At 32.5% G+C, this 27,390-nt stretch overlaps 1 protein-coding gene across 1 annotated transcript in view; it reads right to left on the bottom strand.

Annotated features, from left to right (window-relative positions):
* Positions 1-27,390, bottom strand: part of LOC143389055 (A-kinase anchor protein 9-like) — a 77,429-nt gene that overhangs the window by 30,099 nt on the left and 19,940 nt on the right. Inside the window, 6 exon segments of the mRNA XM_077108299.1 lie at positions 2,333-2,530; positions 3,217-3,372; positions 4,316-4,489; positions 4,857-4,910; positions 8,441-8,485; positions 9,007-9,252. Of these exon segments, the coding sequence (XP_076964414.1) occupies positions 2,333-2,530; positions 3,217-3,372; positions 4,316-4,489; positions 4,857-4,910; positions 8,441-8,485; positions 9,007-9,252 (873 nt within the window).

Genomic DNA, 27,390 nt, shown 5'->3' with positions numbered 1-27,390 from the left:
CTGATTTTCTATAAGATGAAAGGAACACTCCTCATAAAAGAAAATAACTTAATTCAACACTGTCCAACACCTAATATGATAACCATAATTCTTCATTCAACTATTAAACACCACAAATTCACAGTTTTCTTTTTTAGGTTTTTTCAAATTACATGGTTTTAAATCACTTGTTCTATGTTACAAAACTGAGAGCCCTTCAGTCAAGGAAACCTCTATTTTTAGAACTACACCTGAAAGAGTGGGGAATAATATACTTCCTGTTTGTGATTACTATAACACAGGAGGTTCAGAGGATTAGGATAATGAGCCTTTGACTATCAATATAGTTACTTCAGCTGCTCTGACAGAACTACTTCTCAAAGGGATTAAATTTTTTGAAAACTGAGAAATTAAAATATAATAAAAAGAACAATAAAAGTATTATTGTTAACATTCAAATAAACAGTTTATTTTCATTACTAAAATGAATTACATAAATTTTAGATAATCTGAGATTATACCGCCTAGTGACAATGAGAAATAATAAAATCCTAGATCCAGACACTTTCAACTTAGGCCTCGATTTTCTTTCTACTCTTACCCTCCAGAAAGACACTTCCAAAGCCTATTGCTTTCTAATTAAATTACTTTTTGCTCCCTATACATTTTCAACATTTCAGCCTGGGTCTTTATGCCCACTCCACACCCCGCAAAGAATATCCTGCCTATCTCTATTTGTCATGAATTCATAAACAATTCTCTTGATTACCAAATAGGTATTGAATAGCTGTTCCATATATTATGTTCCATATATTATACCAATTTATGGGTAAACAAAATATAAATGACACATTATTCCAATTTATAGATCTATCTCAAATATTACCTCCCTGCTGATGTCTACCCTGAATCTTTTCCTCATAAATCAGACCTTGTCAAAACATTCATAACACTTGTTACCTGCACTTACTTTTTATTTTGTGGTAACTTGTGTACATGCCGCACCTCTCCATGGGTTCAGTGAAGAAAGGGGACATCTTAAGGTCCGTCATATATCTTTTGCAAGGGTTACTACAGAATAGGTATTCTGTAAACACTTGCATAATCTTTAAATTACCTTAGTTGAAAAGCATGCCCTTCTCATAATTTTAATTTGTACATTTCCTATTTTTCAAAGAGGAGTCTCTGGAATCAGATAGCTGAGCTTTGAAATCTGGCTCTATCAATACATCACTTCTGCACCTGGATTATTTCCTTCATCTTGCATTATCTTGGTACCATCATTTGTAAATGATAAAGGTACCCTTATCTCATGGGGTTGTAGTGATGATTCAATGCATTAATATGTGTAAGAGGCTTTTAATACTGCCTGTTATAGAGTAAGTACTTAATAAGTGCTAGTTAATGCTTTTGTTATCCAAACAATATTCTTTTCTTGGTAATTTCTCAACTTCCTGTAGAATCTTCTAAGTTCATAAAATATGCTGTATAATATGTATTCTCCATCTTCATTATTCCCAGATTCTGTATTTGCCTACTTGCTCAAATTTATTTGAAACCCACAAATCCATACCAATGGTGCTTTCACAGACATTTGTAGACACACACAGAGTGATGGCAAGAAATTTGAATTACTGTAAAATGATGTTCAGCTACATTCAAACACAATGATCACACTGCCTTGTCTCAGCTCTCACAGAGCAAAAAAAGAGGACAGAGATGGCAAGGATCAGAGTGCAGTGTACTGCAAGGAGCTCAGAATTTCAACTCTGGTACCTGTTAATGGGGCAGCTTCAGGAAAATCACATCTAAATTTCAACTTCTCAAAAAAACAAACAAAAAAATGGAATCTGCTAACATGAATTGCTTTTAAGATTAAAGATTACAATCCATGTGATACATTTCCAACCAGGAGCACTTATTGACTAAATAGTTCCCCCAAACTGGAATATAACTCAAGTGAATAAAAAGAATCAACCACATTTTTCTAGTTTAAATTTACAAAATTTCTTTTTCAGAATTTTATAATCATGGATAAAATAAGAAGAAATACACTTAGTTGGAGGAAAAAGGATAAAAATCCTAGTTATAAAAATAGATTCTCCTGAGACTTTAGTTTAACATAGGCAGATCACTTTTAAGGAGCAGAGTAATGAGTAGTATCATCTTTAAAACTATTACTACAAAATTCTCAATGTTTTTGAAATATATTATTTTATATACTCAAAGAGTTTGTCTCAATTATGAAATTTTGGGTGCATATGCATAAAAAAAGATAAACACCTCCATTAAAAACTTTAAAGTTAATTAGAAAGCTGCTACAAGTAGGTTGACTTCCTTAAGATACACATACCATTTCATATACTTTAATTTTCTCCTGTAAGAAATTAATTTGCATTTTGAAGTCTTCTTTCTTTTTTTGATAATCTTCTAATAGATGGTCTTGTTCTTCAAGCTGTTGTTGATGAATGAGAATATGTTGTTTGGCTTGCAGTAAATCTGCAGCTGTGTTACTGTGAGTGCTGTTTCGTAGAGTTTCACTAGCCTGTAACTTGAAAATAGAAAGAAACCTCAAAATATTAAATTTTGAAGTGACACTTTATTGTACCATCAGCCCACAGGGGTTCTCTGGAAATTATGCTCACTTCATAGGCTTACGATCTCAGTCAACATGTTTCCATGCTGTCAACATGCTGATAGGTCATGTGCACTTTGGGTAATGAGCCAAAGAATTTACCTTTCACATTATAAAGCTGAGAAAATAGGAGAAATAAGACAGACAGACAGGCAGAGAAAAATGCGGACTGAAAGTTCTTCCTGGATTCTTGATGATTTTTCAAACTCTAGTTCCAATTTCTCTCAGAGTTTTGATTGTATTTCTGCCCTTAAGTTCTATAAACAAGCCTGTATTCTTACCTTAAATTCCTCCCTTTTGTTTAACGCAATTAGATTATAGTTCCAACTAAAGATAAATGGAATATATCCAGTTGTCAGTCTAGTTATAATTGAGAACCTAATTAACATAAAACCATACCAGGGTTGGAAAAAGTAGGGTGTAACTGCAGGTTAAATTTCTGCAAAAATACACCTGATAAGACTTTGTAGAATTTTTAAATAGAGACAGGGAAGAAGTACAAAGAAAACAACAGCAAGAAACTACCCAAGAAGTATAAAGTGAAAAAATTTAAAAATTCGTTATAAAAATCGAGTAAGTCTTGTTCTACTTGTAATACTTACTTGTTGGAATTGAATCTGCAATTTTTGACTTTGCTCCATCAAGTCTACAAATTCTCTCACCGTTTCATCCCTTTCCCTTCTTGCCTGTTGTAAATTGGCGGTGAGCTGTGTGATAATACTATCTCTTTGTTTAAGTGCTGCTTCAAATTCTTGTAACTAAATGAAATCAGTGAAAATAATTACATTCTAGGCTTATATTTTACATAAAACTGATTATCATTATTACAAGCAACTTTTTAAAAAATATGAGATTCAAAACACATTAGTGGAATTCTTACAATTTGTATGCTATCTCCCACATTTGAAAACTATGAGCTTTAAGAAATTTGTTTTACTTAAAAATCAATCTGAAAGAAATTAATGTGCACATGCAAAAAATTTTCACTTGTTCTGGCTTTTCTATATATCTAATTCTAGAAGCAAATGCCTTTATATTGGGGAGCTCCCCCAATCTGTTACCAGGCAACACCACCAACTTGTTTTTGGAGAGGATGAAACTGAAATCTATTCTGTCATCCTCATTAATATCCCATTTTCATCTTGATTCATAACTGATTACTTACTACAAGAGATGTCACTCTAACTGCAGATAATATTTACAGGGACTTGCTGACATTCTTAATGGGTTTGTCATTATTTTTTTAAAAAAATATGATTTATACCACAATTTTCTTTCAGGCTCATTAGAAAAACATCTGTACTGAAATCACTAAAGTTATTTTACTCTATCTTATTAAGTTAAATAAACAAAGTAACATACATGTTACCCCTATTAGTTGAATTCTAGGTGTAAAATGGGATTCTTAATACTATGTGCAAGAACCCCATTTTTCTCGTGAATGAGATAATCTTAAGTTAACACATGTAATTCTCATTAAATAAATAAACTATCATTAAAATTTCCTGGAGGGCTGCGGATGTGGCTCAAGTGGTAGTGCACTCGCCTAGCATGCATAAGGCACTGGGTTCGATTCTCAACACCACATAAATGTAAAATAAAGATATTGTGTTCACCTAAAAAAAAATAAATTTTTTTTTTTAAAAATTCCTGTTTTTGTTTTTGTGAGTAGCAAACAAAGGCCACAGAAGGTAAATGTACCTGATGCAATCCTTCAGTCCCATAAGTGGCCCTCATTTCTTTCAGTTCTCTGTTTAGTTCTTTGGGCTCATGTTCAAGTTTCCCAACTAATTCATTTTCTATCAACTCTAGGCGAGTCTCACTATAGTGTGCGCCTTGTTCAGAATAAGAATCAATGACACCAAATTCTTCTTCCTAAATCAATCCCATATTTTTAATAATTCAGTACTAGCAACATTCCTGAGAGAGGAATTTGAATATTGAATTCCATAGCAAAATCCACTTTAAAACAGCACTCTTCACTTTGAAGTTCACTTCTATGACAATCTGGTTTGCTATTAATGTGATATTACCCCTAACCAGCATATCTGTAAATTTTGTTCCAATTCCATGTTATAATGAAAATGAGGTAACTTTGTTTTGTTAAGCAATAAAGAAGATCTAGTAACTTCTATAAATCACATACAGAAAGAATTACATACAGGAGAAAGCTTGGTTAGTAAGTCAAATGGTTTTAAATAATAAAAAATATTAGTATCATGAGTAGTTTTATATACTGTACCATTAATAAATTGGTAGGCTTTCCTGTTTTCACCACATTATAGCAATCATTTACCTGTATAAAAACAATTTCCTGATATATTATGATAGACCAAATTTTATTTACCTAACAATAATATTTTTACTAACTGTGTATCTTTTACATCTAGGGAAAATGCCTTAATAGCAAAACAAATATGGTAATTATATTTAACTGAAGTATCTAAGAGGCACATCAAATGTCAATCATTCCTTAAACATCTAAGTTCTTACAATGCAAAAGACACTTTCATTTAAGTTAACTGAAGTTCTAAGTGCAGTTCCTATTTAGTCTACAGAAAGATAACTAAAAGCTTCAAGTTACTAGATCTTCTTTTACAAAATGCTTCCTTAAAATTAGCTAAATATATTTTTAAAATTAAGCCTTATTTATTTTCAAATAAAACCATTTACTGGTATAAATTTTATTAAAGGCTAGTAAGCAAGCCAAGAGAAATAAAGAGGTAAAGAACACTCCCCTAAAAACTTTCCTCTGGGGATAGTACTATTGCTAGTCATGCAAATCCAGACAGATGTGGGGCTTTCTTTAACATATCACCACTTGTCTGTAGAACAGATATTTTGTAGTAAGAGAAAGGAGGATGATAGAATATGTATATAGGGTTTAAGGAGTGGGAAATTAATTTCTTATCAATTAATCATTTAATTGCCTTTTTACCACTAAGAATACAAAAACCAACTTCATTCCTGCCCATATCTTAAGCCTTCACAATTCCATGTTAATAGAACCCAGGAGAATGAAATTGTTAACATTGAAATATTTAGGACAGACTAGTCAGAATGTCTAGAGTTAGGATTAAGTCTGTATGAGCCATGACACATTAAAAAGTAAAAATCCTAGGACTGAAGATGTAGCCCAGTTGTAGAGCATCTGTCTAGCATGTGCAATGCCCAATACCCACAACTGCCAAATAAAAGGGGGAGAGGGTCCTAACTAAGAGACTTTTAAAAAATCAGTTTGATTCCTCTACTTTTATTCTAAGAATAATCTCTGAGAAATAAAGCTAAAAGGAAGGCAAAAAAACCAAGTTTTGTTACATTATTGTAATTGGTGAAAAACCACAAGAATGTAGAATACTACTTCTAGATATAAAGTCACTTGTGATAATTTTCAAATTATAATACTTCTAAATTTCAATTAGTTTTTCATGACTCAGAAACGACACATTCTAATTTTAGTACACACTAAAATTTCTATTTTGACGTAACAGTGTAATAAAATGAATATTTGTAAATATCATCAAAGATCATGTCAAATATCATGTTATCAGTATTACATAAATTATTTATCCAGTATAATAGTTATATCTAATACCTCTATAGCAAATATTCAGTTAGTTCTCCTCTAATTCAGTTTAAACATATTTATAATGCCCCACAATGAGTTGGTTAGGATCTATCTCCAAGTACTTTCTGGCCATCATGTTGCCCATTGTTAGTTCTCCTCTAATTCAGTTTAAACATATTTATAATGCCCCACAATGAGTTGGTTAGGATCTATCTCCAAGTACTTTCTGGCCATCATGTTGCCCATTGTAGAGTTGTCTTGAAGTGCCTGGACTGTTATGATCTGCTCTGAGTTCGCTGTTTAGCCCTGAGTGCTAGTCACAATGCAGCAGGTTGAAGACAGCCTACTGGAGGATTGTCACAACCTTCATAACTAAGATTCTCAACTTCTTATCTAAGATTTTTTTCATAAGTTTGCAGAAGAGTTCTCAAACTTCATCTCACTCTCTGCCATTTCATTCTTCTCATCCTCATCTTTAGTTAGTTGCAGGCCTTCCCACCAAATTCCCCAAGCTACAGCATATAATACTCATCAATATACAAACTGAAAGCCCTGTTTCTCCACTCCACAAAAGCAGAGTTGCTATCTGATCTTTGCTCTCATCAGTGATGAGACCTGAGTCTCCTTTAGGCAACAGACATTTTTGACAGAAAAGTGATCTCACCTCCAGACTGGGAGGTATGATAGTAAAGCAGCTCAGAAAGGCATCAGTAGTTATTGGGAGTCCTCAGAGCTTCTAGGTTTTAGAGAGTTTAAGAGAATGCCTCTGAAATTTTTTTCCCTGTAGTTTTCTTTATTTTGTGCCAGCTCAGAAAAAAGCTCAAGGCAAATTTTAACAATGTCTTTGTGAATGACTTTCAAGATTTTTCTCTGCTGGAGCATTTTCTTAGGAGATGTTCAGAGGCAGGTCCTCAGAGAACCACACCATGGAAAAAGTTGAGATAATTCTGGTTTGCAAGTACAAGGCTAGCCTGAGCAACTTAGCAAGTAAGTTTCAAATAAAAACAGCTGGGAATGTAGCTCAGTGGTAGAGCGCCCCTGGGTTCAATCCCCAGTAACAAACACACACCCACACTCAAACAACAAAAATAAAAACTAATATGTTAATTTAAGAACATAGTTTTTCAAGCTGGGATTGTGGCTCAGCAGTAGAGTGCTTGCCTAGCATGGGCAGGACCTGGGTTCGATTCTCAGCACCACATTAAAAAATAATAATAAAATAAAGGCATCGTGTTGTGTCCATCTACAAAAAAGATTCATATTCATTCTCATTCTCTCTCTCTCTCTCTCTCTCTCTCTCTCTCTCTCTCTCTTAAAAAAAGGACATAGTTTTTCTATTAGAAGCCTACAATAAATTCAGACTTATGAAATATACTAAGTTGCTTAAACATTCAGAGTAAAGAATAATTTTCCATGTACTCTAAACTTGGGAGCAAAGAAATGACAATCATATCTAAAAAGAATAAGATAACAAAGTGATACTTATTGCAAACATATAAAGAAGGCAGGTATTTCTTAAGAGACCAATGCCTATTGTATAGTTTATCACCTAAAATAAAAATCATCATTGTCAGGCATGGTGATGCACACCATTAATCCCATCTTCTCAGGAAGCTGAGACAGGAGGATCACAAGTTCAAAGAGAGCCTGGGCAACTTAGTGAGAATCTATCTTAAAATAAAACTGAAAAAGGGCTGGGAATGTAGCTTGGTGACAAAGTGCTTTCCTAGCACGTACAAGGCCCTGAGTTCAATGCCCAGTAACACACATGCACACGCACAATAAATACTACAGTAACATTAATTCCAATAAACATTTATATATATAAATGTGTATATATGTATATATATATACATACATATATATACACACACTACTATTCAAACATTTGTAAAAAGCATTACTATAAAAATCATACTAATTATAAAATTTTTACTGTGTTAAATGGCTATCTTAAAATGGTCATGGATCCTAGAAATGCAGATTCACTTTCCTAAAAACCAAAATAGGGCTGCTATATAATTAAGGATTAAGCAATTCAAACAGTTAAGACTTTAGCTAACCACTGGAAAAAGATACAGCAGTAAAATATAATTTTCAGTTTTTCAATCCATTTATATTATATTATGTTACCTTAAATTATATTAAATATATACAGAAGCATATAAATTTATAAGAAATAAAGTACAAAAATCAATAATTTCAAAAAAATATCAATTTTATCTATGACATTTTTAATTGGGATATGTTAGTCTTACCTCCAAAGTGTAATCATCTGCTGTGGTTGAAATCTCACTTTCCGGCTACAACAAAAGTAAAACATGATTACAATTATGACATTTTTCCCCTGCTAAATATCATACTTTACAAAAAAAAAAATCCTGCTTTACTAAGACGTTGCTGTTAGTAACAATGATAGAAAATTCAAACAAATACTATTAAAAAACTAGTAAAAATTATCCAAAACTTTAAAAATTTCATTTCATTATGAATTATAATGACTTATAATAATGCATATAAAATTTATCACAAGGCATTGTTATAAATACAAAAGTACCAAGAACTTTTACATATATAGTAGATGTCATCTGTAAGCCAAAAGCATCAAAGACACCATTCCTCTAATTCATGTAACTCTTTTAAATAAAAGTAAATCCTTAACATGCCATCAGAAAAGTTCAAGTTCTTTAAAAGAATCATCAGTTCTTGATGCTAAAAAGTCAATGACTTTGTCAAGCTTCCCTCAGGTGGATGTTAATGACTTTTCACTGCCACTACTTTCTAGTTAGAGGTAGAATGTTTTAAAATCTGGATGAATACTTACATCAATAGAAAAGACCTGCTCATGCTTAAGCATTTCTTCATTGTTTAGAGTTCTCATTATTGTGGATTCAGGCATCACGGCTGATCCAACACCCTGAGAACTATTTGTGAACATCTCCTCACTCTTTGATTGATCAATATTCAAGCCATGAACATCATTTTTACTGCTTGAGGTTTTCTTCTTTTTTGGCTTCTTGTGAGGGTTTTGTCCATCCAATCGAGCTCTTCTTTGTCGAAACTGGGCAAGCTACAGGAAAAAAGTATCATTAATATCAATGATAATTTTTCTTTGGGATCACTTTCTTTAAAAGATCAAACTATCACCAAATTAAAATGATGATAATAATATAGATGACTTCACAGTTTCAGAATAACTATTGGATTGAATATTCGGGTTGTAAAGGTTGTAAAACTAGGTACTTGTGAATGAACTTATTAAATATTGAGGGGTAAGAAATGAACATGTCAAGTCTAAAGAAGAGGAAATTAGCTGAGTTAGGGGAAAAACTATTCTATAACTAGAATAGGGGAATAGAGGGACTCTCATTCACAGTATAATCTCTGGATTTAAGATTATATGAAAATACACACAAAAACAAGGAGCTCCAAACACACTTGTTCTGGTCTACTACTTTATACAAAAGATATTGTCTATAATTATCTTTTATACAAAAAAGATAATTAGCCTATTAGCTATACAAATGCTCACTGCAACCATATTTATAGTGGGAAAAACCTTACAAGTAACTTAAAATTTTAAACAGCAGTGTTTTCTACCCTTTATCATTTGTCTGTCATCATCAGAATTTGTACCAAATCCTAGTCATTGACACGTTATCATTTACTTAACATATTTTAAACAGTGTATTTTCTTTAAATTTATTTTAAAAGGAGATGTAATCTCTGGCATAAATTGAAAGTTAATATCGCTTGTTATTTCTTTTAAGAGATAAGTTGAAAATAAAAGAAATGATAAATCTATTATTGAAATTTTAGTAAGAGGTTGCTGAAGGCTATGAAAAAAGTGGACAAAATAAAAGACTGTTAAAGAGAGACAAGCATCAAACAGACTTTCGTTATCATAAACAGAAAGAAAACTGAAAAAGGTAAAAACTTTCTTACTATACTATCCAAAGTTTTTTAAGACCTAAAATATTTTCTTACCACCTAAAATCAGAAGTACACATTATATACCAGGTAACACTAGAACTAATTATGGTGAACTTATATTAAAAATGCCAATGCAAGCAATTGCTATTAAAGACTTTGTGATATAATAGCAGGTATAAAGTAGTATTGTAGCATATCTATTTATTTTGATGAAAGGAAAATTACACTTCATTTTTTAAAAGATAAGGCAAGTCTCAGGCTCACAGCTTTCAATGATTATATCCAGTATGAATTTAAACATCATTATATTCATAGGCATAGGTAAATTCTGGAAAACTACAACCTTAACAACTTTTGTTTACATTTGGAGTTCAGATTACAGGTATTTTTCCTATTGCTCACTTACATTTTATTTATTTATTCTTAAGAATTTTTTTTGATGGACACAATACCTTTATTTTATTTATTTTTATGTAGTACTGAGGATCAAACCCACAGCCTTGTATGTGCTAGGCAAAGGATATATTGCTGAGCTATTACTGTATTTTTTTAAATACAGTAAGTATTCTGATTTTTATATAAAGCAACTACTGACAAAGACTTAAATTTAATTTGAGCTCCTGAACACTCTTAAGAGGAGAAAAAAGAAGACTTCATGTAAGTTCCTTTCTGCCTTAAAAAGAGGAAATATATGCCTAGAATTACCATAACTCTTAACCAGACCAATTACAAAGACAGCAAATAAATTTCTTATTATCTAAAGTATTAAAGCAATCTTGCTAATGTTACTATCAAAATATGTGGCAAATACATTATTTATAAATAACATTTTATACTTAAATTATCTGCTGTAGATGAAGAAAAGCATATAAACAAGTTCTATTCCCTTAATAAAGATATTTAATTCATTAGTCAGAAATAGCTCATGATTATACTTACAGAGTATAAAAATATATGACATTTAACATTTTTCCCAGTTATTTAGTAACTACCCAGTGTGTTGAGGAACAGGTGCAAGACCAGTTGCCTCTATTTTCACATTATTAAGCTGCTGAAATGTACTTGAACTACTTGGAGCATAGCAGATCATTCTTAAAAATAAACTAACTAGAATATTGGCAAATACTTTATCCAGGAGCATTATTTAAAAACATCCCTTAGAGAGAATGAAATGCCAAAAAATAAATACTAATAATAAAATTTATAATATTTATACTCAATTTCAGAAACTTCTTGAAATATCACGTTTCTGCATCAGAATATATTTAGTCAGCAAAATTTATCAAGGCAAAGATGAAGATTTTGCTTAAAAGTCCAAGTGTTAGATCATATCAATAATTTATATCTAATATTTATTCAAATATCAAATATATAACGAAGGAAAAAATTATTAACTTTGCATTATAGAAAGAATGACTTAGATCTGGGGATGTGGCTCAGTGGTAGAGTGCTTGCCTAGCAAGCACAGAGGGCCCAGGTTCAACCATCAGCACAAAATAAAAGATAGATAAATAAAGAATGGAAACTTTGATTTAAACAACAACAACAACAACAACAAAATAACACACACAAAAAAACCTCCAAAATACTAATATCTGTTACTAAATGCAAAAAGAAGCACACAGATATGGAATAAAAAGTAGAAATAGTTCCATTATAGTATTTAGAATGAATCACTTCTACAAACATAATTAAAGATACTGTTCTAGGCCTATACTACTCGTTATATGAGTCATATTATTTTTTCAGAAAAATTAACCAGAAGGTAAACCCCATGAGGGCAAGGATTTTTTTCCTCCATACTTCTATACATTAAAAGCCTAGAGCAATATTAAATAAATATATGTTGAATTTTTTGTCTATTTTTTTAAAAAGATGTTAGAGTCTGTAAACAAGTCTGGATGGGCGCCTGGCATTTTGCCAGAGGGAGTGGTTTGTGAAATAATGCCAGTGAGCCATTAAATGTGGAGATTCCTGATTGGTTAACTGCTGTATCTAGTTTATGTTAATTAGATAAGCTGTGTGGAATGTATAAATACTGCTCCTGTCCTACAATAAATGGCTCCCATTCCTGCTGTATCAACATACACAAGTTGTTCGTCATCCCCCAGATAGTTTGCTGCAGCCGGACTGTGGCAAAGAGAGAGAGAGAGAGAGAGAGAGAGAGAGAGAGAGAGAGAGAGAGAGAGAGAAAGAGAGAGAGAGATAGAGAGAGAGAATTTTAATATTTATTTTTTAGTTATCAGCAGACACAACATCTTTGTTTGTATGTGGTGTTGAGGATTGAACCCGGGCCGCATACATGCCAGGCGAGCGCGCTACCACTTGAGCCACATCCCCAGCCCCTATGTTGAATTTTTTAAAAGGATAATTTATCTTTTATTGAAAAGTCACCACACTAAGCAAGATCATATAAAAGGCATACCTAATTCTACTTTATTAAAATGTTCCATGGTTTCAAAATTAAAATAAACAATTTTCAAATTACTTGAATCACTCTTAAGAGGTGAAAGATAAAAGAATGAGACTAAGTGAGTTTCTTTGTTCCTTAAAAAGAGGAAATATATGATTGGAATTACTGTAACTATTAAATAGACCAACTACAAAAATGGCTAATAAATGAATAAGAACATAAAAAGAATCCTTCTTACTATAACCTCCCTCTTCCACCAAGAAAACCAAAACAGAACAAAAAGTTTCTCATAAAAAATAATATCCATAATAGCTTTCTGGTAAGACTACTGTTTTATAAAAATGTGAGAGGAATAAGATTGTATCATGTATTCAATTATTTATAACTATTTAGTTTTATTTTAAATTTGAAAAATGGCAAGCTAGCAGATAAGCAAAAAAATCTGAATCAATTAGATAACCATCTGATACTGAAATGATGCAATTTAAATTACTGAGAAAACATTTATTCTAAAACATGCTGATAATTCAGACTACAGCCATCTGTGTTTGTCATTTGGAAGCCAATTATAAAAGTGTTAACATATGTAGTCACAGAAATAGTTGCAAGATTTACTGGAAAGATATTATGTTCACGTATTTGTCTTTCAAAAGTAGACCAGATCACAAGTAAATGTCTTATCTTGACCAGAACATGAATAAACAACTGAATATAAATATATTGAGTTCCTTAAACTCAATATTTATAATTTTATAAATGATCATTCTCAATAAAACAATACATTTTCAAAATGTTATATATAAAATCATGCCAAGTTTTTATAATGTTCCTTCAAAAATAAATGACTAATTGAAGTCTGTTTAGGTTTTTGTGTGTACATTGACTATATACTACATGCCAGGCACTGTGCTAGACATAAATGAAACACATGGCCCCAAAAGTAGAACTTCAGAGTATAATGCCAAACTCTATTATTAAATGGAGTGAGAAATAAGGGTTAGAGCACAATTTCTTAAGCCTGGAAATCGTTCATATACACATATATGGACAGCGAGAAGAGAGAGAAGAGGTGTATTGTGTTATAGGAAACTGTATTGTCCTGATTTTCTTTAAAAAGGACTTCCGAAAGAGATGTGTTGTAGTTTTATGCCTGGAAAGCATAAAAATTGGATTTATGTCAGGTTGTAAGTATATAGTTCAGTTATTTAACAAATACTTATTGACTGCCTATCATGAGCTATGACAGGGCATGTAGTGATAAATAACACATATGAACTTTCATGAATTGTAATCCAGTAAGAAAGATAATATTAAACAAATAAAGAAATATGTACATCCAAGTTATTAAAAAGTGCTTTGAAGAGAAAGTATATGCATTAAAGACAGCATACAATGGAAATTCAATTTGACTGTAGGGAGAGGTCAGAAAATATCTTACTGAGAAAAAAATGTAGAAGCTGATATATAAAAATCAATTTGTTAGGGGCTGGGGTTGTGGTTCAGCGGTAGAGTGCTCACCTAGCACATGCGAGGGCCTCAGCACCACATAAAAGTAAATAAACAAAATAAATGTATTATGTAGAAATAAAAAATATTTTTAAAAATCAATGTTACCTGATCAATATTATAATCAGTGGCAAAACAAAACAGAACTAGAGTATCTGACTCCAAATCCAACCTTTCATTATACTAATTTGCTTTCTATGTATTCTTAGGTCCTTTTTCATTGTATTTCACAATCCTAGAACATTAATTTTAAAGCATGAACAAATGAAATTGCCAAACTGACAAGTGTTTTTTGATGACAGGAAAAAAAACGTGAAAATGCACATACCTCAAAGAGAATGTTCCAAAATATGTAATCTGGTAATCTCTATAGTATTTAAAAATAACTATAAAAAGTGATTTTTATGTTTTTCCTGTAGAAAATGGAAGAAATCCCAAATAATTCTAATTAGGTGACTATTTGTTCTTTGCAGGGCTGTCATTAAGCCTTTTTAATATTTCTTTATGGATGATAAACAAGAAGCTATATAAACTATCACAGACAAACTTTGGTGGCCTAACCATGGAAACAAAAAGATTATAACGACTAACCTAAAAACCAGCTGAAGAAGGGGAAATGAGAGCAAAGATAAAAGCAACATTTTAGGATGCTCTGAATCATATTTTCCAAAATAACAGAAAGGTACAAACCAGGCCTAGTAGAATGCCTGTAGTCCCAGCTATTTGAGAGGATGAGGCAGAAGGACCTCCTGAATGTAGGAGTTTGGGGTCAGCCTCAGAATCACCAAGACACACCCCCCATTCAAAAAAAAAAAACTGTAAGAAAAAAATAGTGCTAAATAAAACTAAGGAAATCAAGAATGGAAAAGACCATAAGACTTTAAATCATTGAGCAACCAAACCTATTTATAGCCTATAATCTCATTCAATTCGATCACCTTCATGTTTAAAAAGAAAACAGATTCTGTAGCTTAAGGAATCATCTTAATTTTGTGTAATTCATGGACTGGGTATACAGACAACCCAAATATTTCTTGAATTTCAAAACAATATGGACTACATATAATATAGTGCTGAGCTGTCATATAGTACTAGCTATGTGACAGTGGACAAGCCACTTAACATCAGGAGAATTCAGTTTCTTCAACTGTATAATGAAGAGATACATTAGAAGGATCATTTAAAATTTCCTCCAGGTCTTGGGGTTTTTTGAGAAAATTTTTCAATTATTTCCTTTCCTTTCTCCTTTCTTTACCTGCAATTCTAAGGAAACCAGCATTTTACTTATGAAAAATTGGAAACTGTTGCTTGAAAATACAAGCCAACAAAAAGTACATAGCTATTACTAAATAATCCCAACTGAAAAATGGTATAGGATACAGAAAAAGTGGAATGATTCAGTGTTCAGAACGAATCACATCTAAGTACATAAAATTACCAAAACATTATTTTATTCTCATGTTATTAAGTATCATTCAGAATAAATTACTAGAAAGTTCCATAAAGGAGGGGATTTTTAATAAAAATCAATCATTATACACTCCAAGTCTAGAACACTGACTGCATATTAGCTCTGAATAATTGCTGAATTTTTAAAAAACTGATTTTTTGTGAAAGAGGCACCTCTAGGCATTAATAATAGGCATTATTTCTCAGAACTTCAGAACTCCTACATAGTTTCTTTAACCAAAAACAAACAAACAAACAACAACAACAAAAAAAAACCCTAAGATGATACATTCAGGTCCATGGCTACACAAGGCTATATTTACTTAATGCAATGTAATGTTATGCAGCTGTCAAAAAATATTTTCAAAAAATTCTAATGTGGGAAAATGTTCTCAGTATAAAGCTGGGTAAAATAAGAGCACAAAACTGCATAAAATGAATCAAGTGGAGTTTTTAAATATATTTGGGCATATAAACAAACTATTAAAAATTAAAAACAAATTATTAAAAATAATTACTTGTAGATCATGAGACTACAGGTAATTTTTTTCTTCTTTGAAAGATCTTTACTGCCTTCTACCCCTACATATTTTTAAGAAATATTCACTGATAATATTATCATGGCTCCATGTGTTACTATAACTATTTTTTATGGTGCCTATGTTTTCCATTTACATCTTCTTATTTTATACATATAGATGCATGTAAGTATATGTGCATACACAGAGAGATCTCTGTATCTAATATGCACATATAAACATATACAACAAAAAATTTAGGTCATGAAACAATCTTTTTAGTTTCTTCCATGAATCAATACAATGATATTAGCACTAGAATACCAAGACAGAGTGAGGAACAAAGTGATAAACGCTAAAGCAGTGGCTACAGTTTCATATTGGAGTCTCATTTCATTTTACTATCACATTGGTTCCTATGTTTATGATGAAAACCAAGAGTGTTTTCTTTTTAGCCTGAAGTCAACTGAATCCAGTACTCCTGGCTCTAGGGCAATCCAAATCAATGTGAGAGTTTAATTTCAGATGCTTGATAGAAAATGTCTAGCAAGAATATCATTTACAATTGCTGCTTGGGATAGTATACTCAGTCTTTGTATGCTTATTTCTCAGACTGTCTTCTCCCGCCACTGTCATTCCACCACCATTCCACCACCATTCCACCTTCAATAATAACTATTTTATTAAAGAATAATAAAACTATATACCTACTAGAAATCACATCCAAAAGAGTATTATTCAGATACCACCTAAATCTGCTTCATTTCACTGTCATGCAGGCTATTTTATTATTTATTAATTTTTAAGTCTAGGTTATAAATGACTCCTTCTGGTAAGCATATAGTTTTGGCAGGCAATATCAACTCAAAAATACAAGAACTGGGCTGGGGTTGGCTCAGTGGTAGAGCACTTGCCTTGCACATGTGAGGCACTGGGTTTAATCCTCAGCACCACAGGAAATAAATAAAGATATTATGTTCATCTACAACTAAAAAAAAAAAATAGAAAAAAAAATAAAAAAACTGTTACCTCTGTTCAGGTCAGTGATCCATGTTAATGGTCAATGGGTATCCAGTGTTCATCAATATTTCCCAGGGATGTCTGTTTGATGATTTATATAATGAAACCATGTAGATAATATTAACAAATACAAGTTTTGCTTTTTTCATTTTTTTTTATATTTTAGTGGTAGATGAACACAATTCCCATTTTATTATTTTTATATGGTGCTGAGGACTAAACCCAGTGCCTCATATCTGCTAGCCAAGTGCTGCACTACTGAGCTACAACCCCAGCCTCACCAGGTTGCTTTTGATTTCACTCCCTCTTTCTACCTCATTTTCAAAGATACTCTCTAGTACTCAAGGACTAAGGGAACACAGGATTCATGATTTCTATCCAACTCTAAACCCTTGGCACTTGCAGACAAAAGCTAACACAATAGAAGTATTTGTAACAGTAACAAAACTGGAAATGACCTAAATGCTCACTGATGAGAATGGACACTGAGATAAATTTCAATAATGGAATACTATTGCAGGAGTGAAAATGCTCTAATAATATTGAACAAAAGGAAAATCACTGAAGACATCACATAATGACACCACTAAGTTCAAAAACAGAAAACTAAGTATAGTTTATGTACACATATGTGGTATAAAAAGCAAGGTGATGATAAATTCAGAACTATAGTTAGCTCAGGTGCTAGGGGTGGAATTAGATAAAGATTTTAATGCATTGGTAGATGAATGTTTTTAATCTAAGTGACAGATGTAGAGGTCTTTTTTTCACTTGTTTTAATATTATATATATATATATATATATATATATATATATATATATATATATGTATTTACCATGCATTCTTCTGTAGGTGAAACACTGAAGTACTTTTAAAGTATGTAGAACTTCCTTCTGAGGGAACTGGCAAGTACTTACAACTTCTACCATCCATGACATCTGTTTTCACCCTCTTTTGATAAGAGGAGTGAATCAATTAGATTCTTGTCTTGAAAGTAGGGAACAAGGAAGTACCAGAGCTGTCCAGAAAGGTTATAGAGAAGAGATATCTTGTATGAAGGATTCTAAAATTAGTGCATAATTTGATACTCATGTAATTACAGCCACACCACTAAAATGACCTCTAAATTACAGTACACATGATCATCCTACAAGATAAATTGCAGCCCAAGACACTTTTCTCTATATCCAATACAGCCAGTTTTCCTTCTGGCATTAAATAATCCTTACAAAAGCACACCAAATAAAGTACCTGGCTTATAAGAAGTCATAATATATAATCACTCAAGTATTGCAAAATCATGCAAAGTGGCTCCATCAATGTGTTTTAAACTTTTCTGCTCTTTGAAAATCTTTTTAAAATAGTGAGACTTTCTGATTTTGGCATGGTGTGTGTTCTAAACAGTACAAAGAATTTTTTAAAAGCTTACCAGAAGCTTCGAGTGTACAGCAAAATTTGGGAACCACCAGATAGTGGTTTATTTTATGAGATTTGCTTCCACTGTTTATATATTGGTTTTTTTTTTTTGCCTCTAAAAAAAATTTTAAAATGTATTTAATGGGAAACCATTCCACTATATAGCATAGGTTTGGAAATTCATCCTATAATTTTTGTTCATACACAAACTGATGTGTAAATAAAGGAAGTTAATATACAAAAATATGGAAATGAGATAAGAAATGGTGGCAAGAATGGCATCAATTTCCCATGGCTTTTCAGATTCTCTGAGGCCCTACTATACTTCTCCGTCCTTCCTCTGAAATCTCTGCATTTTTACAACAACCCTCTCTTACCTCATCTTAACTAATCTTAGTTTTTGTTTTGAAACAAGGAAGTCCTACCAGAATTAGACTGTTTATATTCAGCGATCTTAATCAAATCAATACTTCATTTTTAAAAAATGATAGTTTTATTGCTTCATTTGTACAACAGTAACACATACCTAGCACCTGGTGGCAGCAGGTGCTAAATATAATAAATTATTTGGAAAGAACCCTTTCAGAGGTTAAGATATAACACACTTTAAAAAAAAGTTTTCTGCTATATTTAGATTAAAATTCATACTACTTTTAAGTAATACATACAGTCCCTCATTATCTGATCCCAGCATATTTCTCTACTCTAGTTTTCTGCTATATAGCATTAATCTTCTAAATTCTAACATGACAATGATTTTAAGAATGGCTAATAATTCTTTAAGACTTTTTACAGCCTGACAAAATTCTAAAGTATTTTATACTAAAAGGCTAAATCTTCACATCAACCCCAGTATCAACATTTACAGATGAATTACTGAGTTACAGAGAGGTTAAGTATAACTTCATAAAGACATATAGCCATAACTGACAAAGTCACACTTGATCCCAGACAATCTGGGTTAGCCACTATAGGTTATACTTTTCTCAACAAAATTTTTGAAAAATTCCACTCAGATGTCTCATAAGGAACTTCTAATACAAAATATTCCAAACTGATTTCCCAATCTTGCCTGAAGTCAACAACTGAAACTGTTCTTCTTTTTCTCTTAGTGATAACACCAACCTTTTATCCATGTTCTCTCCTTTACCAACCAATCACATTCTGATTTTATCCCCTCTATATTTCTTGATTATCCCTACACTTTCACTCCTATTTCACTGTCTCAATTGTAGTTCAACAGCCTCTAAATAGTTTTACCCTCAAGTCTATCCTCCATACAGCTGCAAAATGGATCAATCTGAAACTCAATCTTTTTAAGTATCAGTTAAAAATATTTTCTTAATTGCAAGAATTTAAATGAATGAATGCATATGTAACCATATTACTCCTTGTCTTAAAACCCATCAACATATCCCACAACCTTCAGGATAAAAATCTCCTTAACATGAAATTCAAGACCCTCAGGATAGAGCCCAGACCTACCTTCTTTAGCTTCATCTCTTGCCCTATCTTGCTTATACCTTTATACTCCAATAATACCAATGCTCTTGTACACCTTCCCCCAAAGAAGTCAAACTGTTCCACACCTCGGTGCTTTACTCTTCCAGTCTCATTTTCCTGAAGTTTCTACCCATACCTCTCTCCTTTTTCACCAAGTTTTTCTCAAAACTTCAAGGCTTCATTCAGAGTTTATCCATGCAAGAAGCCTTCTCTAACTGCCAAATGGAATCAGATATTCCTCCCTTGTGTTTTTCATAGAGCCAGAATTATATTACATTCCTAAATTTATAAATATCTGTTTATATTTCTGCCTACTATTAACTAAATGAATCTTGTATTTAGCAGATTTCATGTCTTTCACATTCTACAGTCTAGCACAAGAAATAACAAGCAATAAGTGCACAAATGTATTTATCAAATGAGTAAATAAATGATTATCTGCACTTCACTTACTGTATTGTGGTTGACTTTCTACTCTATTAGAATGTGAAAATATTAGGGGCAGGCCTGTGGGTATTTTTATCTCTGAATCTACACCGACTTGCATGGAGGTCAAATAAATATTAAATAGATTAATAAGACTGAAAATACCTGAGTAACAAAATGAAAGGGACATTTTAAGATCAAGACAGTGACAATGTACAGAATCAACTTGAGAAAATTAACAGAGTCAAAAAAAAAAAAGCACATAAAAGGTGAGTTAGGCCTGATTTTTTTAGGGTGTGAGATAGGAATAGAATGAGGCAGATTTTGAATTTAAAAAAATTAGGTTTGGGATTTGGCTATGAGTATAAAAAAATAATCCCATAATGTTCAAAGGATTTTTCAACCAAGATGCGTCTCGAAATAGACACTACTGTGCATAGAAAATATGATGGTGTGTGAGACAGAGAAAACTTAGAACATTAAAACAATTTAAGTTCATATCCTAGGAAAAAAATAAGTATAGATTCTTCTTTCATAAAATTAAAATCTTGAGGCCTATATAAAATATTATTTCATCCTTTTAATTTACAAAAAAATAAATATCATATACAAAAATAAATCTCAAATTAAACTTTTTCTGTCAAACTTTATTTTAGAAATTGGTATTGGTTGTTTGAAGCAGAAAAATGAAAGTCATTAGAAACACTCAGACATGTAGTTCACTAAAAAGGAATTTATGCAAGTCAAAAGTAAACATTAGTTTGACAAATATAAAAGATTTCACACCAAAAATATTTATCAATTAGTAGAATATAGAATTTCTTTGACTTTTAGCTAAAACCCATTATTTCATTTAAAAAATGTCCTCCTAGTGCACATTTGTTAATGCAGTTTTTATACCTTTTCTAATACGTTGATCTTTAGAGCATCTACTAATTTATTCAACTTTCATGGAATCAACATATACACATGCACTCAATAAAATATCAATGATGCAGGAAGTTAACTGAGATCATTGACCACACCTATGGCAACAACAACCCCCCACATCTCCCTCACACACTTTTCACACATTAAATTTGATTCTTGAACTAGTATTTCATTTATAATTGGTTCCTTTTTTATCTTCCCTGGGGAAAACAACTAGTAAAGAAACACCAACTTGAATAAAAGTGAGACCTCTGAGGAATAAATAAAACCTAATTACTGAACCCTCACAATGAATAATCCTTAGAAAACAACAAGGAATTTTATAGTATATGCAATATCAAGAAATAGAAGGCCTAGCATGCATGAGCCTCTGGGCTCAATCCCAGGGTTGCTGAGGGGCTAGGGAGTGGCTAGAGAAAGAAACTGTAGATCTTGTTAGTTTTTCAGAAATCTGTAAGTCAGAAAATCTAATCAATCAATACAATTTATAAAGTCAAATTTTTAAATAGGACTTTGTATAATATATAGAGTAGTTCTGAATCATCAAAATAACTTGAGGCTCTAAAAAATGATCTCTAAAAGGGGAAACACATCAACACACACACAAAAATCTTAGAATTACACAAAAAATTTAGATTACATAAAAATCAGAGCAAACAGTAACCCAAAAGAGGATAGCAACTGCAAACAAGAATTACATTGTTCGTGTAAGATAAAGGAATTTTACATAGAACAAAAGAATATAGATTTAAATAAATAACCTAGGCAAAACTACTCCTGGAACAATGCTAAATTTATGAATAGTCTTAACATTTAGCACTTTTGAACAGTGTAAAATCCATGAACAAATTAACCAAGCTTTAGGATGTGTACCAAAATGGGCATTAAATATCCTAAGTTCTATTTGGAGAAAACTACCACAAAAAGTAAAAGGGGAGTCGATATGACAATAAAAATCCTTTGTACTAGGTAGAATACATACACATGTCTATCGTGTTCACACAGAAAAATGACAGGGCTTTTTGTTATGGAAGACTAAGTCATTTTTCCCCCAAAACTGATATGTATTGGTAATGATCAAGCCAAAAGGCCAACAGGTGCCCATTTGACCAGCTGGTCAAGGAATGGAATGACTCACTGCACCACAAAAAAACTCAAACTTCACCATCACGCTGTAATCAATTCACCAACAGCTTATTCAAAGGAAGTACCAGTTTAAATTTTGGTGAGCCAAACAAGCTTTAAAAAAAAAGAAAAAGAGATGGAAGATAATCCCACTGGAAATGTGTATTTCTGTCTGCTCCTCTCTTGTACATGATCATACATGCTCTCTCCCTTGATGTATGTATGTATGTATATACATATACACACACACACACACACACACACACACACACACACATTAATAATAATATGTAAAACAAATTCCTAACAACCAAATTACAAGATAGGTAAAGGACTTGAATAGTCTGAAGATCTACAAATGGCCAAAAAGCATACAAAAATGACACTCAGTGTCATTAGTCATCAAGAAAACAAGAATTGGGGCTGGGGATGTGGCTCAAGCGGTAGCGCGCTCGCCTGGCATGCATGCGGCCCGGGTTCGATTCTCAGCACCATGTACAAAGATGTTGTGTCTGCTTATAACTAAAAAATAAATATCAAAAAATTAAAAAAAAAAGAAAACAAGAATTAAAACCACAGTGAGAAATCCCTTTATGCCCACTAGAATGGCTATGATTTAAAAAAAGAAAACAAATTTGTTGAGATACAGAGAAACTAGAATTATCATGCATTATCAGTGGGGATGTAAAATGAAATGGTACAGTAAAATGGTAAAGCCACAATGGTAAGCAATTTGGAGATTCTTCAAAATGTTTAATGGAATTACTATAAGACCCAGAATTCTTAATCCTAAATATACGCCCAAGAGAAATGAAAACAGGTATTCAAATGCTTGTATACAAATGTTCAAAGCAGCACTATTCACAATAGACAATACATAAAAACAATCTAAATGCCGATCAATGGATTAAAGTGTGAACACATTGCTGTATATACACACACTGGAATATTATTCAGTCATAAAAGAGAATGAGGCATGGACACATGCTACACCATGGCTGAACCTCAAAACATTACACTAAGTGAAAACAGCCAAACATGTAAACACCACTGCACGTGGCCCTTTTTATTTATTATTTTGAGACAGGGTCTCACTACGTGAGCTAGGGTCTCACTAAATCGATGAGACTGGCCTAGAACTTGTGATCTTCCTTCCTCAGTCTACTGAATCACTGGATTACAGGCATGCATCACCATGCCTGGCTCCCAATTAAAAGGATGCTAACCAATTAAATAGAATGCCTAATTTTAATTTTATAAAAATCTTACTAAGAAATAAAAATAATGTCCCTTATCACTAATGTTTCACAATTTACCAGAACTTTTTTCTATTTGTCATATTAGAAGAAATTAATTCACATTTCAATCATCAGCAGCCTAAATTAAATGTTTAATAGTCATAGTTTAGCTCTTTCTACAAACCTTTTTATTTAACAAAAATAAGAAATGTTTTTGTTTGAAAAATTTTTGTCCCACTCTTGTCATAGTCCAATCCTTTGAATGAATTCTATCTTTTTTGTTTCCTTGTTGCTGTGGGTAATCATTCAGTAAGGATGTCTGTGGTGTTCTGTCAATAAAACTGAAAAGTGAAAAGAGGAAGTAAAATAAAAGACACATCCAAGGGACTAGATGAGAACAGGAGTGGGATAAAAATTGTCCTCAAAAAAAATTATCTCTTCATTGGATTTTACTGATGCTCTGTTTTCCTGCCTTAGAGAAATTTCTTTAACATACATTTCAAGAAGCCTGTCATGTCTATTCTTTCCTCTCAACACCATGTTTTCTTTTATTTCAGCAAAGCCCAAAAGCCATGAATTAGTTTTAAATCACAGGAACACACCAGTCTCTGATGGAGGCATCAAATTGATATATCCAGAAAAAGCTTAAAAAATTGTACGTTGTAAAACTGTTATCAAATGTAACTTTGAAAATTAAGTAAGACCTGTCACAAGTATAAAAAACTAGAAAGTTAAAAAGAAATCAGAGAGGGAGAATAGCTTTCTTCACTGTGGAGCAGAATATCTGAAAATGCAAGGAACAATTTTATACCATAACTAGCTTGCCTATCAGAGCAACACAGTAATTGAAAAATCCTATCAATAACCTAATAAGAGAGCTTACACAGAACATTTCAACACTGGCATTATTCTACAAACTAAAAATGCTTGTTAAACAACAACAACAAAAAACTCATATAATTCCAAGTTACTGAATGTAGTAAAAATTTTAATTATTCAATAAATAATGACAATTATATAAAATGCTATAGAAGTATAATACTTTGGTTTTGCTGAATTCTAATACATTGGAAGTACTTTTAAAAATATAGCAAAAGTGACTGATAGGACTAATTTTATTCTAAATACACAACTGTCCTTTAATTTTGTTCACTAATAATTAACTACTTTATTTATATAATCATAAATAATTTTACTTGGAAAAAATTTAGTCATTTAAAATGGAGTTGAAATAGTTTGGTTGATTCACTACAAGGATAGCCTATGTGGGGCCATCTCTGTCAGGAACTTGTAAATGAGGTCAAGCCCAGCTCTGAAAATATTTAATAATGTAGTTAACATCTCTAAGTATTGGGCTTCTTGCAACATCAATACTGAGGAGATAGTTGAGGACCCAACAGCAAACCAAAGAACTACCTAGCATCAGAAAAACTGAATTGCCGCAAAGTCCTTTCTACTAAGTTCCATTAGCCCTTGATTCTTACAAATCATTCCATTAACCTCAGTTTCTGCGTTCTTTTGTTACAACAAATCTAAATCAGCAAGTTAGGGGGAAAGGCAAATGAGAAAATACAAAGCTGGACAAGCAAGTTCATAGGAAAAACCAAAAAAACTGACAGCAAGGAAAATGGATAAGAATGACAAAAACAAAAAGGCAATCCATAAATGTCCAATAATATAGAATTCTGACTACATAATACAAGCGGTACTGGAGTAAGAATTAGAGTTCCAGGACTACCCTAATGTAGGAGACCTAGTTATTATGCATTTCATATTCCGAAGTACAGTACCAAACAAAAATGCTTTGTAAACCATTTGAAAGCCCAAAACTTGGCCATGTAACTTTACCCACATTCACCCTGAGCATCCTCCTAGTTAACTACCAGAGGCTTCAAACCAAGACTCCATTGCCCCCAGCTTTGTACGTTCCTGTTTGGAGGTCTTTGTCATGGCAGTTGGTTTTGTATCCTGTGGATTGGAAGTTCTGAAGACGGAAAGATTCCACAGAACAAAGCTTTAGAATTCCTGCTTTAAATAATTTGTTTTACGTGTGTGTGTGTGTGTGTGTGTGTGTGTGTGTAGTGAAGTTCTGATTTTATGTGTGTGTGCGTGTGTATATGAATGGAAATTGTAATGCAAACATTACAAAATTGTATTATGCATAGATATCCTTCTTGGGGCATCATGGAAGGTGAACTTGTAATTTCAAAGATGAATAGTACATATTAAAAAAAAGATGACATTTAGTATAACCTCCATTTTAAAAGCATGTGCTCAACAGATATTATCCTTTATAATGAGTGAGAAAAGCTTCTGTTGATTGTTTATTCAGATACCTAAAATGAGGTTTTAGTTTTCTATATGGTCTGACTTTGAAAAAAAGAAAAAAGAAAAACAAAACAATTCTATTTACTGTATCTCTAGCCCATACGATGGTTCGAGTCTTCTTTGTTAAAATACAAAGGTGACCATTTACTTCTGTTTGAAGGGCTCCCCTTTGCCTGTAAACATGGTCCTGGAGAAGGGATCTCACCCATACCTCCAGAGTCTCCACTCCTCTGAATAAGGGTCTCTCTTGACCTGTCATGACACCCTCCAGCGAGTGCCACTGGTCCTCAAATGTGTTTCTCTTCCTATTATTGCTCCAAGATTTCTCTTCAAAGACTGTAACTATGACATATCATTGTTTCCCCAAAGGAAAAAAAAATGAGCTTATCAATCATGAGTCTTTGGGATCAAAGGAAATATTCAGTTAAAGAGATGTATACATTTATACATAAATTACACATTATTTAAACCCTGTGTGAACAATTATGTGTTTTTCCAAACTCACAAGCAAGAAAACCTACCTGACTGGATCTGTAATAACAGAAACTCACAGAAATACACAGGCATCATAACTGACTTAGAATGGATTTAATATTTTTCCATGTTTAGAATATCAGGTTCATATCCCTGCCCATCTCACTGACAGACCTTGGCTAGTCTTTTGATTGCTTTTGCCCTCAGGCAGGGCTGCCAAGTCCTTTTCCAAGCCTCACCCTGTCCATAGTTCAGGTCTCCTCAGTTCCAGCTCTTGCTCTGCGGCCAAATTCTCCTTCACTGCCTAGGCTTTGAAATGAAATGCTTCCATGAAAGAAAGCCACCGTGCCACTCAGGGGGTGCAGGGCAAACAGCATATTCTTTCCATCCCTCTCCTTCCAGAAATGCTAAATGCAATAGGGATCTGATGAGAGCTGAAAATAATTGAGCAATAATTCTGATAAATATTCTAAATACACCCAAAGTCTATGAATGAGTATACGGACTCTTAGAACTGAGACTGCTGTGCCACACGTTATCCGAGAAGGTGGCTGAATCTCTGCACGTATTTTAGGCAAAAAGTTGGCAAGTTTTTAACTTTTAAGAAGTTTCTGCAAGTCTCTGCCAGCCTCTGCAAAGCCTTTTTCTAACAACATAATCAGAACCACTTTCCATTCCCTCGGGGTTCCAACTATGATAAACTTACTATCCACTTTTCCAACTCAATGAGTAAAATATGTACTTTGACTGGAATATCCTGTTTTATAATCTAAGTTACTTTAAAAACTATTTTAAAAGGCAAAAGATTCTGAAATTTGTTGTATGCCAAGGTATAAGGCACAGAGTGAGGTATTATGAATACTTGTGAACACCATAACAAAGGAAATCATTCAGCATCATTCCAGCACACTCCCCACTCAGAGCCTCA

The sequence above is a fragment of the Callospermophilus lateralis genome, unplaced genomic scaffold, assembly GCF_048772815.1.
Source record: "Callospermophilus lateralis isolate mCalLat2 unplaced genomic scaffold, mCalLat2.hap1 Scaffold_43, whole genome shotgun sequence".
NCBI classification, from domain to species: Eukaryota; Metazoa; Chordata; class Mammalia; order Rodentia; family Sciuridae; genus Callospermophilus; species Callospermophilus lateralis.
Note: the sequence above shows the minus strand (reverse complement) of the source record. Positions and strands in the feature narration are given on the sequence as shown.